The sequence below is a fragment of the Sinocyclocheilus grahami genome, unplaced genomic scaffold (assembly GCF_001515645.1).
Source record: "Sinocyclocheilus grahami isolate Dianchi unplaced genomic scaffold, SAMN03320097.WGS_v1.1 scaffold196.1, whole genome shotgun sequence".
In the NCBI taxonomy this organism is placed as follows: Eukaryota; Metazoa; Chordata; class Actinopteri; order Cypriniformes; family Cyprinidae; genus Sinocyclocheilus; species Sinocyclocheilus grahami.
This window is the reverse complement of record NW_015505375.1, coordinates 1,831,366-1,844,558: the sequence shown is the minus strand read 5'-3', so window position 1 is coordinate 1,844,558 and position 13,193 is coordinate 1,831,366. Positions and strand designations below refer to the sequence as shown.

The 13,193-nt window shown below is 37.8% G+C and overlaps 1 protein-coding gene across 4 annotated transcripts in view; it reads left to right on the top strand.

Moving 5' to 3' along the window:
* The window catches only part of LOC107595076 (amyloid beta A4 precursor protein-binding family A member 2-like), a 29,414-nt gene extending 16,513 nt beyond the window's left edge, over positions 1-12,901 (top strand). Inside the window, exons 6-13 of one of the 4 annotated variants that reach the window (XM_016285379.1) lie at positions 1,728-1,763; positions 2,808-2,894; positions 5,130-5,315; positions 6,921-7,100; positions 9,382-9,594; positions 9,921-10,040; positions 10,128-10,268; positions 11,576-12,901. In XM_016285379.1, coding sequence (XP_016140865.1) covers positions 1,728-1,763; positions 2,808-2,894; positions 5,130-5,315; positions 6,921-7,100; positions 9,382-9,594; positions 9,921-10,040; positions 10,128-10,268; positions 11,576-11,647 — 1,035 coding nt within the window. In that variant the 3' untranslated portion in view covers positions 11,648-12,901. Of the gene's footprint in view, positions 1-1,727; positions 1,764-2,804; positions 2,895-5,129; positions 5,316-6,920; positions 7,101-9,381; positions 9,595-9,920; positions 10,041-10,127; positions 10,269-11,575 lie in introns of all 4 variants that reach the window. The other 3 variants (XM_016285378.1, XM_016285381.1, XM_016285380.1) reach the window with 3 other exon arrangements.
* Positions 12,902-13,193: the final 292 nt, after the last annotated feature.

Sequence of the window (13,193 nt, the reverse complement as noted above, 5' to 3'; positions counted from 1 at the left end):
CACAACTTATGATTCCAGTGGTACCCGATTTTATTCATTTGAAATATGCTGTTGAATCAAGATCAAAACGCGCAGGATATGCAAACACTGAACACAATGCAATTCTTAAAAACGTTCCCCACACTGTTTTGCCATTGTAGAAGTTCTCACTAACGTTTGATTTCACTCATGTGATATCTCATGCTTGTTGTTATGAGTTAAAAGGAACACATTTCTGATTTTTGTGTCGATGAAGGGGTACTTGAGCCATACCGATGGAGGTACATAAAACAAACAGGTTGAGAAACACTGGCCATACCTCAGTCTGGCCCCAGTATCTGACGCCTCCTCTGAATAATAAGAGCAGTACCTAAACCAACACAGTTGCAGCACATTCTTTTGCATGCTGGCCAAGAAAAGCAAGATGGAGCCATTTCTTTTGTTTTAGGCAAGAAACATAGGAAAAAAGCCTAATGTTTTATTGAAGTGTATCCCTGTAGCCTCCAGAATGATGCAGTATTTATGCAACATTCATCGCCCACACGTTCACTGTCTCATTTCCCCTTGACTTTCAAGCTCTTTCTCTCTTGTGCTGTTGATTTATCTCCTCATTTCTCTCTCTCTTTTGCCAATGGAGGATGAGGCATTTTGGCAGCAGAAATGACAGTAAAGGAGTAGTTGTGCTCATGATGCTCAGCCAGAAAGAGATAACAGCAGTTCAAAGGATCATGCACCAGTCAGAGAGAGAGACAGAGAGAGGGAAAGAGAGAACTGAATGGGATCAGAATGCTCACACTATCATAATGAGTGGGCTCTTATGGGTGTCTAGATAGAAGTGTTGCAGTGCAATTTTTCCTCTTTCTAACCTCTCTTTTTTATCTCTGTTTATATTGTATGTTCATTATACAGTTTATGCAGTATTTTATACATATTAGATAAAACCTATGAAAGTCTATGAAAATATAATTTCACTGCGAAATTAAATAATATTATTTAAAACAATCATATTCTTTATATATTTTTCTTCCTAAAAAAAAAAACATTGTTTGTACATTGTTAATATCTTGCCATGGTGTTTTTCCATGATGTGTTGTTGTTGAAGAAATCAAAAAACCCTTTTATTAGTATCATTTTCCTGTATGATTTTGTCGATGAGATTAACAATGTTGTACAGTAGAAAACATTGTATGGTATCCAGTCAGTACACTATGACAGCTGTTGTTCTCCCTGAAGTCATAATATGGCAGGTTGATAAACTGAGGTGTTAGGCTGCATTCGTTGTGAGATTCTGACAAAGAATCTAGTGTCAGTGATGAATCACACAACTATAGCAACATGACATTTATTGAAAGTAATGACTGCTTATGTTATAAAAGGACTAACATATCTTATTGGATACAAATAGACATTTTTCTTATCCTGTTGAGAAATGTCAATGCGTAAAATAATTTACATTTTACGTTTTCTTTTTCTTTTTTTTGGCTTTCAATGTACAGTAACAGTTATTGAACCCATATCTGCATGCCCTATGATTTGCTATCCATATGTATGTGTGTGCAAGGGGAAATGTTGCCACATTCTGGGTTTGTATGTGATTGTGTACAAAGAACACACATGCCATACATGGCATGCAGACTTTGTGTTTGGTTGTTTATGTTTTGCCTGTTTTTAATATTTTTTTTTTACCTTCATGCCTTTTTGCTGCTCCCGTGTGTGACGACCCCTGTACTGTCCTGAACGTCTCCCAGAGGGTACAGAAGGCAGCCAAAATCAAGAAAAAGGCGGTGTGTAAAAAAAAAAAGAAAGAGTAATAGAAGAAGAACATGCCTTTTTTTACCATCTACTTCATGTCTGTGTTCGTCATCTGTGTAGCTATCATAAGTTCTGGTGATACCATGTGAAGTGAAGCTTTAGATCGGGCTGTCTGGGATCTGTGAGGGCCTCTTCAAGCCCAACTAACTATTGGCAAACCAGCCTCATCTGGGCTGCAACTGATGCATATAAACCTTTGAAGATATGGGTTCAAAATTTCAAAGCTATTTTGCACAGACTGCACTTTTAACCCTGTATATAATGTAGTTATATTCGTTTGTGTGTAGAACCATTTTTTACGGCAGTAACACAAAACAAAAGCAAGAATCTGAGCAGAAATGTGCTGACAGGCAAATGATTGGCACTCTGAGACAGCCTGACAGCTGGTTAAGTGGTGCCATTGTGTCATTTTACTTACCCGTCTGTCATTGCATCACCCTGTGCTCCACCTCACTGCACCGAATGGGTCTCGCTCTCTCTCTCTTTCACTCACTCTCTAGTGTCAATCATCTCATTACTTCAAACCTCCGCATGGCTTCTACTTATCACAGAGGGCTGTATTCCCAGTGATTATTTGTCTCTTGGCCTGATTACCTCACTGTGTTTCTCTGTTTTTTTCAAAAGTGTTTTGAAGAGTTTTGATTGTGAGACGCACTTAGTCACCATTGCCCAGCAGTAATAAATTATTAATTGGACAGGTTATCGATAGTCAGTGCAGTTTCACATTTCCAATCCATATGTCCTTTGTACCTGAGCACACCATATTGTTTCCCATTTGGGATATTAATGCTGCAATTTACAGAGGTTAAGCATAGCCCTCCCATGTGGACAAGCTTATGCTCATGCATGATTTATGAATAAGCATTTAAAATGCTTTCATTAGGGGTTTGAGAGGTTGTGCCTTTTCTTTAGGTCTTCTCATGAGCCATTGTGAGTTACAGCATTGTGACCTCTTGGAGGTAGGGGGTAGTTTTTCATATTTTTGTTCATGTTTCTTTTCTTTTTTTTGTCAGCAGAGTCCAGAGGGAGACGCTCAGACATTGACGGAGGTGGATCTTTTCATCTCAACTCAAAGGATCAAAGTACTCAATGCAGACACCCAGGTGAGTTCATGCGGCTGCCTAGTGATACAGGTTTCAAAATCAAATCTGAAAAGATCAACCAAAAAAAAACCCCCCGTCAGAGTAAATGGAAGAAGCACATCAGTGTAAGTCATTAACTGATAGCTGAATTAATTGTAACACTTAGATGCTTTTCTTAAAAAGCTAATCAAATAAGCAGATAAATAATAAGCCCCAAAGCAAAATGTAGCATAAACTGGTTTAATATCCCTGCTGCTTGTTTTCTTCATTAATAGTAATATATATATATATAATTTGTATTTATTTATTTATTTATTTTACTATACGCCCTTATATAATTAACTAAGAATACATCCTATTTTTACAAAGTTTGGGAATCATTTAAAGTTATTGAGGCGGAATGGCCAAAATATGTATTCTCAAGATGTAGAGTACACATTATAAATTATAAATCAAAAAAGGAGATAAATCATTTGGATTTGTGAAATATTTATGCAAAGAGAATGCTCAGATATTATATATTACATAACCTTTTGTTACATAACTGATATAAAACACGTAATGTGTGTCTGTAGAGACAAGAGATGTGCATACGATCAGGCTTCTAGACAGTGATTGAGAGCTTAATGATGGATATAAGATTTGTACTTAATCTCCAGCTGTAAATTTTACACATGCTGTACAGTCAACAGCTCCTCCTTTTCCACACTAGTGTTACTGTAAGCATAAGGTAGGAAGAGCTATATACAGTTTTAATGGTACATTTAGTACCCTGGTACTGTGTGTGTTGCTGTGATAATGTGTATGAGTTCTGACTGAACAGCAGTGAGTGGGCAGGCTGGCACGGACATTTCGTTATGTGCTGCAATGCAGTGTCAGTCCTCACCCTGCCTGTCACATCTCACAGTGAGTCTCTATTGGCTGTTACAGATTCATTACAGTGCCTTCAAGGTTTTATTGATATTCCTCAGACATTCAAAGTACCCTATAAGACTGAAACTTTTAGATTTAATTCAGCCCAATCTGTTTAGCACACAGAATCCATGCAAACTTTATTTATTACAATTTACTATGAATGTTTCATAATCTCCCACTTACAATGATTGACTGATAGTGATGGCATCATTGTAATATTTGCATACTGAATTGCAATTGTTTTTTATTACATATTTTTGAATATTAAATTACGATTAATCTTTTCTTTCCTGCTTCTATTTAACCAAATCACCTTTACATTAATTACTAGGCTGGTAATGGATTACATGGCTGCATGTAAATATAGCTAATGACTGTTGTGGATGTGTGGATTCTGGTGCACAGCCAACTGAAAACAAAACGAATTATTTGTGTCCTGACAATGACAAAGCATCTCAGATGAAGAATTTTAGTAACACACAACCAAAGCCTATACCATAACTTTACCTTAAACACTGGTCTTGATATTTTCTTGGGTGTTGTTTTTGAATAGGAGAGGAAGCTTTTCAGCACTGCATATCGTCATCTGCTAGCCGCATATAAAATATATGCATTAAGTAGAAAGAAATGATAGATGCTGATAGTGGTTTACAATCTGTTTCATAGAGTCTTTGAAGTAAACATGCCACATATTATGGTCCTATAATTTAAAGAAGAGCTGCAGTAAAATGAAAATGAAAATCCCACACATGACCTTTGTGTGCATTGAATCGAAATGCTGCATGAATTTCCTCTGGATCATTAAATTTTTTCATCTCTCTGATGATTTATTACCTTTTTTGTTTCTATATATGTGAAATAGAGTGCATGTCATATATGCTGTTTCTTGTTCTGCTCATTCACACTCAGACATCCAGTTCATGGAATATGGAATGTATTACAATGTCTCAATCAGAACAGCATCAGAACAGTTATTTTAGTGAATACAATTTCAAGGTCATCTTCCCTTTACTAAGCAGGGATGACTGTAACTTTACTGTTTAAAGATCTGGGTTAACCCAAGGCTGTATGCTTGTAGCTTCAAACAGATCTTCCTGAAGGGGGGATTCATGAATGGGAACGTTCTGGAAACCCACTGTGCATTCTTAACCCTAGGTTGCATCTGGAGGCTGTTCCTAAGAGAATGTAATGTGAGCCCATTTGGATAAGAAAGTCTGTGAAATTATAACTAAGCAATGGGATTAAAACACAGCCTTAACTCTAGTCTGGTGTAATGTGTTGGGAGGTGTTGCCACAGAATGCTGAGAAGTAACTGTGGTTACTACCTTTGTTGTTTCAAAGGAGACCATGATGGATAACGCTTTGCGTACCATCTCATACATTGCTGACATCGGGAACATTGTGGTTCTAATGGCAAGACGCCGCATGCCACGCACCGCCTCACAGGACTGCATCGAGACGACCCCTGGAGCCCCAGAGGCCAAGAAGCAGTACAAAATGATATGCCACGTATTTGAGTCCGAGGATGTAAGTGTGAATACTTCTGTTTCCTTTTTATAATCTGTACACGCATAACAACCCAAAGATTGGACAAATTTGGAAATTCTTTGATGAATAGAAAGTTCAGATGAACAGCATTTATTTGAAATAGTTTTTATCATCCTAAAAACAAAAGTCTAAATTTGGAAAACTTTGCTCTGTTCCTCCTTTGGGGCCCATATACTATAAATCAGTCGTTTATCCAGCAGTCTGATCACTGCTGGTGTGTTTTTTGCTTTTGTGTTTTTATCATGACTGATTTAGATGCTCAGTTCTCTGAATAATCCTAAAGCAGTCGTGTTTCCTGTGCAAATCAAAGCCAGCACACATGTTGGGATGCTAGATTAATGGCATGACCCCTACCTGTGCACACGTCACCTGAGGGGTACTGTTAAATCAGAAAACTTCCACAATCATTAGCAAAGGGAATGAACTTCTTTTCCACTGCACCTCTTTAGCATTCTAGTGCCGACAGGCCAATATAATAGACTTTATCCAGCAATTTTTCTACTTCCAAAGAAGAATATTCACTAAGATTTGTATAAGGTCACAGTGCTTGAAATTGGCCAGTGTATTCACATTTCACAGTGAGCACTACTGTAGCACCAGCTTACCTTCAAAGACGACAGCTGGCGGTTATGGAAACTGTTCGAAAAACATAAACCTATTCTAGAGGGAAAAATCAATGTACAATAATACACTATGAGTGAGCAGATTCACAAAACATCAAATCAATGAAGAGGGAAAAAATGACACAAGTGTTCATCTGCTGCATGTTCTTTTAGGTATTGTCAAAGAAGCTTATATGCAGAACAACTAATGTGCTTCCAGGCCAGAGGAGAACTGGCCCTCTGACTGAGACTGGTTTCTCGCATGGTTGAGAACAAAACTTGGACTGAATTGAGCTGGATAATAACAACACTATTGTCTTCTTTAGAGCTGCTTTATAGAGGAATTTGTTTCATAATTGAATACATTTGCAACATCGAAACTGTTATTGAACTGAATTGAATAAATTCTGAATGGACTTGAGCTGAATAATGACACTATTGTCTTCTTTAGAGCTGCTTAATAGTTGAATTGAGTTTGTTTCATAACTGATGAACTTTGCAGCATCGACACTGTTATTGAACAAAATTAATTCAACATTGAACTAAACTGGGCTGAATAATGACACTATTGAATTCTTTAGAGCTGCTTTATAGTTATACTGAATTTGTTTCATAACGGATTAACTTCGCAACATTGAAACTGTTATTATACTAAATTGAATCAACATTGAACTAACTTGAGCTGAATAATGACACCATTGTCTTCTTTAGAGCTGCTTTACGGATGAAATTGATGAATTTTGCAACTTTGACACTGTTATTTTCCTGTTTGTTAGTGTGAAGCTGCTTAAAAACAATCTTAATTACATAAAGATAAATGTGACTTATTTTGCTTTTGTCTTTAAAAGGCTCATAATAAACTTAATGTGAAATGATTTAGTTCTATTTACTTCTGTCATGTAACCAATTTATAACTGATGGCAAATGTATACATGAATTGATTTTTGCCGTTTCACCTGGTTTTCTCCTCCAACATATGCAGGCCCAGCTCATAGCACAGTCCATTGGTCAGGCATTCAGCGTGGCCTACCAGGAATTCCTCAGATCCAATGGGATCAACCCAGAGGACCTGAGCCAGAAAGAATACAGCGACATCATCAACACACAGGAGATGTACAATGATGACCTCATCCACTTCTCAAACTCTGACAACTGCAAAGAGGTCAGCTGCCAGACGCTTTCTTCTCTATTAAGTGTTCTCTCTGTGTTAGGACACAGCTGACCCGGCACACTGATGCTTTTCTGCTCAATACATGTGGGGTTACTAGAAAGCAGAGGAAAGTGATGAAGGACAGCAGCACTTTTGTTTGTTGAAAAAACACACACACACACACACACACCATAAAAACCACTGGTAACATTTGAGCTAGTTTGTAAAGTAACTTGAACTTAGTTGTCCAAAAATGAAAATTGTCATAATTTACTCACGCTCAATTTGTTCCAGACTTTTATGAATTTCTTTCTTCTGCTGAACACAAACGAAAATATTTAGAAGAATGTTGCTCAAACAGTTGCTGGTCCCCTTTTGACTTCCGTAAGTTTTTTTTTATATATACTATAATAAAATGGGGACCAGTAAATGTTTCATTATCTGCATTCTTCAAAATATCTTCAGGTTAAACAGAAGAAAGAAACTCATACAAGTTGGGAACAACCATGAATGTGAGTAAATGATGACAGAATTTTCATTTTTGGGAGAGAACTATCCCTTTAAATGTTGTGCTTATATAATGGCTTATATAAAGGATTTGACATGGTGTTATGTGTTTATAGCCAGTGGAGACTGGTGCTTTTCAGAAGTGTGAAAACTAAATTTAATTTAGTGGTGCTTCTAATTATGCGATAAAAAGCAGTTGCAAATGTTGTACAAAATAATTATCACCACTACTCATTTGCACCAATAAAACGTGCAACTCTTTGTTTTACTACCAAATTATATGTAATATCAAATTATTACTAATAAAAGTCTCACGATTTATTTCCACAACACGATGCATGATGGGATACACTAAGCCTCGAATAGCGCTCTGAAACAGTTGCTTTGTCCAAATACCCACACTTGCGGTCTTGGCCACTTGAGAGCGCGTGCGCGCGACAGGAAGTAAGTGCTCAAGACTGTCCCAGGTCTTAAAAACGCCAGAGCGCAGTGCCCTTAACGCACACTAAATCCACACTATCTCGAATACCGCTCCGGAGCACTATTCGAGGCTTAGTGTATCCAATCATGCATCATGTTCTGGAAATAAATCTTGAGACTTTTTGCCGAGATCTCGCGAGACGTCACGGAAACCTTTCCAATGCAAGTTAAATATTAATATAATAATTAGATATTACATATAATTTGGTAGAAAAACAGTGTTTTTTCATTTTATTGGTGCGAAGATGAGTAGTGGTGATATTTATTTTGTGCAACATTTGCAACTGCTTTTTATCATTTAATTAGAAGCACCACAAATTAAAATTATGTCATGTTATAGGGACTACTGAACAGACATTTAGAAGTTGATTTTAAAATGCAAAGTATTTAAAATGATAATTAAAATAAAGCCATGTAAACAGTTGCATTTTTGCAACACTATAAGTGTGTCCCATCAGGTAATGAAAAGTTAGACACACACTTGTGGTCTTCATCCTCACTTGAACACTTGGGCCAAATACAGGAAATACATCATATAAGTGGTCAAGTGCAAAGACCGCAAGTGTGTGTATTTGGACAAGGCAAGTATTCGAGATAAGGCACTGCGCTTTGGCGTTTTTAAGACCTGGGACAGTCTTGCGCACTTACTTCCTGTCGCGCGCACATGCTCTCAAGTGGCCAAGACCACAAGTGTGGGTATTTGGACAAGGGGTTATACCAGGGTTGCCAGGTTTTCACAAGAAAACCATCCCAATCGCTACTCAAATCTAGCCCAATTGCGTTTCGAGGGGGTCCCCAGTTAAAAATCGCGTTCCAGGGGGGTAAAATATAAGTTTTTTGGCGGGGTTCCCTTGCTAAAATTCACATTCCTGGGGATAAATATCATGTTATTGGAGTCGCTTCAACCCGCGGACATGAAAAACAACCTGTGGCAACAGTATTAAAGTAGCCCGCGGACTTGGCAACACTGGGTTATACAAACCTGGATGGAGTGTATTTGGCACAGAAATGCTCCGTCATACGTCCAAATCGTTTTTTGAAACTTTGGCCATGTTAAGCATGAGAATCCAACTCTTTAACAGTGTAAATACTCAGAATGCATGAAATAGCATTAGACACCCCCTTTAAAAGGACCAGTGCACCAAATAACTGAATTTTGAATGCCCAAGGCTGTTCTCTATAGCACTGAGTAAAATTGTTTCCTTAATTGCTTTGTTCTTTTATGGCCTTTTATTGGCAATCAACTACAATCCCTTGCCTATGCCTCTGTCTCACTCTCACTCTCTCTATCTCTCTACTCCCACAGTTGCAGCTGGAGAAGCAGAAGGGGGAGATTCTGGGCATAGTTATTGTGGAGTCTGGCTGGGGCTCTATTCTGCCCACCGTCATCCTGGCCAACATGATGAATGGAGGCCCTGCTGCCCGTTCTGGGAAGCTCAGCATCGGTGACCAGATCATGTCAATCAACAACACCAGTCTGGTGGGGTTGCCTCTCGCCACCTGTCAGGGAATCGTCAAGGTATGCAAACGGGTTGGGCTGTCACAGTGCGCAGTGGGCTGAATCTTGGCCTGGCCATGAATCCATCTGTGTTATTCTGAGTAGCTGGTTATTAAGTGTCTGTGGTTTAGGGCTGCCGAACCACCACAAATCAATCAATAAAGTGCTTGCAAAGGAAATACAATTTAGATTTCCTATTGTTATGATCCCAATGTAATAACACAGTGCAGGTGTGATCGTATTATGATTATAAATTGTATTATCATATTATTGTGTGATCATAGGTGTGATCTTATTATATAATTGTAGTAATATATTCACATGTATGTTTTGTACATCTCTATCAGGGCCTGAAAAATCAGGTGCAGGTGAAGCTAAACATCGTGAGCTGCCCTCCTGTAACCACAGTTCTCATTAAAAGACCAGACCTCAAGTACCAGCTGGGTTTTAGTGTGCAGAATGGCATTGTGAGTATGGTGGAAGAGGAAGTCTGAAATAAAGTATTGAAATATAATTCTTACTGTTAAGTCCAACTTTTGTTTTGTGCTCCTCAGATCTGTAGTCTAATGCGAGGAGGGATTGCAGAGAGAGGAGGTGTCCGGGTTGGTCATCGTATTATTGAGATAAACGGCCAAAGTGTTGTGGCCACGGCACATGAGAAAATCGTCCAAGCTCTCTCCAATTCTGTTGGCGAGGTGAGCACTATACATACACTACCTTTTGAAAGTTTGAATACATTTTTTTTTTGAAAGTCTCTTATGCTCATCAAGGCTGCATTTATGACTATTCAGTGAGAATAGTAATAGTATCAAAGACTACAATTTAAAATATCTGTTTTCTATTTTAATATATTTACTATATAGCTATATTTGAATACATATTTTATTATTTACTTTAAAATGTAATTTATTCCTGAAATTGCAAAGCCTAATTTTTACCAGCCATTACTCCAGTCATGAGTGTGACATGATCCTTCAGAAATCATTTTAATATGCTGATTTGGTGTTTAAAAAAACATATCTTAATGTCTATGTTGAAAACAGTTGTTCTGCTTAATATTTTTGTTGAAACTGTGATTTGTGATTCTTTGATGAATAGAAAATTCAACAAGAACAGCTTTTATTTGAAATCAAATTTATTTGGTAACATTACAAAAGTCTTTACTGTCAATTTTGATCAATTTAATGTATCCTTGCTAAATAAAAGTATTAATTTCTTTTTTTTTTAAATCCTACTGACCCCAAACTTTCAAACAGTAGTTTATATTAAAATATATATTAAAGGGGTCATATGATGTTGCTAAAAATAACATTATCACACGGCAGCTTGAGTGAGCAGAGTGAGGGCTAGAGTGAGGAACGGCTGGAGGGCTAGAGTGAGTGGAGGCGGGTGGGCTTGAGAACGGCGCGGCCGGCGGATTTGACGAAGGAGCGTCCAGAGGGCTTGCGGCAACCACACGTGATGACCCTGGGCTGGACTCCGCTTCGTCCACGGTGAAAGCCGATCCAGCGATCCACAGAGCGAAGTTGATGTATTTCCTCAGCGACCAGCACGGATCAGCTCCAGGCATGACGAAGCAATATCGTCCTCTTTTGGAAGGCCAAACAAAGTAGTTTCACTTTCACAACAAATCACACAGCGCCTTCACGACATGGCGGCGGCGGCAACAACAATATTACAGCGAGAATAAAAGTTATGCCTTCTTTCTTTGCATGAACATTTGGGCGGCGTTATGCAAATCTTCCCACATCGTGACAGACATGTGTGGGCGTGTTAGAACGAGCCGTTTTAGGTAGGTGTGGCTGACTCTTAACTTTTATAAAGAATATCTCTTTAGATTTGAGACTTTAGCCTTTGCAACTTTACAGATCTTCTTTATGCACCAAGAGCTCGTAACACTCCAAAGAGAAAAGAAAAATTTAAATCGCATCATATGACCCCTTTAAATAATGTTAGTAGAATAATATATAGTAAAAAGATATCTTTCTTTGTCCTGAAACAGATCCACATGAAGACTATGCCAGCTGCCATGTTTAGACTCTTAACTGGTCAGGAGACTCCTATGTATATATGATCTGAGGTGGACTTCAGCTGAGATACACAACTCTGGGCACTAGGAAATGTCTGAATGCAGCAGTCACCTTTCTCCATTTATCTTCACCAAAAACAACTCCCATCACTCTTACTGTCCGCTAACATTGATATGGTGTGTCGTTTCTGCATAGTGTGGATTCTTTTTGATTTGTCATGTTTGCTCTTGGGTGTGTGCATAGTCAGATGAAGATGAAGATGGAGTAGATGAATCTCAAGTCCTTTCTTCGTGACATAAGGGGTGCTTTGATTTTGATGCTACTCTTTAATTTATTTACAATTATGTACGTGTGGACATTGTTGGAGAGATGCAAGTTTGTTTTGTAAATATGTAATCGTTATATCAATATCAGAAAGGAATGGAAAAGCCAGAGTGAGAAGTCCAGACAGGAGAAGCCCAAAACATCATGCCTAGTGACCATTCCAGAATGATTGTTTCCGTTATAATGACATAATATATTGGATATTATACTTGATCCAGTTGTCATTTAATTTTACACTTTTTTTTTTCAAATCAAATGCACACTGAATCAGTACAAGTCCCTTACATAAAAATAACTGAACTTGTAGCAAATGTGGCATGACACTTTTTTTTTTTAATATGCTCAATAAGTACATAATACATAATCCAGACTCATAGAACTTTATGCCAGCCTTGTCAGTGGAGAAATGTCATCTAGTGGGCATTAAAGAATGAGCAAATTTTGAGAATAGTTTTTTACTTACAAGTGAGCGAATCTTTTGTAAAATACCATATGTAAACCATTTCTGGACTTCTCCCATGCTACAATAATCAAAACATTCTCTTGCCATGCTGTAAATGAAGGTTGTTTCAAACTCAAAAACATTGTATGAAATTTAAGAGTTTATTTTTTATGTGTGCTTTTTTTGTGTATGCCCAGCTGCAACTCATTTGAGTCAGTGCTGAATGTAATAGTGTTGTTAATAGTGCGTCCACCTCCATAAGCAGTATTAGAATGTCTGTACAAAAACGTTTACCTTGTTTAGTACTTGTGTCCATGTAGGAATCACTGTTAGTCTCATTTTATCTTTGTGAGGCTTTGGCCTTGGGAAAATAAGAAGACACTGTGACCAAAAGCCTTACCGCTGCGTAAGAAAACGTTTGAAAACCGTAATAAAAAAAGAGACATGAAACAACTAATAATACATGAACATGAATACCTGTCTGCATGCATCTTAAAATTACACTATGGCAAAATTACAATAAAGTGTAACATAAGCCCTTCATGTTGTTTTATCTTTGATTCTCTGGCAATTTTGGTTGGTTTATTTGCGATCTAAAGAATTGCTTGAAGCCTGAGTGGGTCATATACATCCTGGAAGCTTGAGTCAAAGTCCATGCCAGCTACTTCTAACAGTGGCCAGCTTCCAAAGCTTAAAAATAGCTCCCTAGCTTCATATTATGGACCTAATGAGTACAGATTTGAGTCTCACAGTTTGGCATTGGCATAGTCAAGGAAAGAATAAGAAAGAAAGAAATAAACACCCAATAATGAAACTCCTTTATC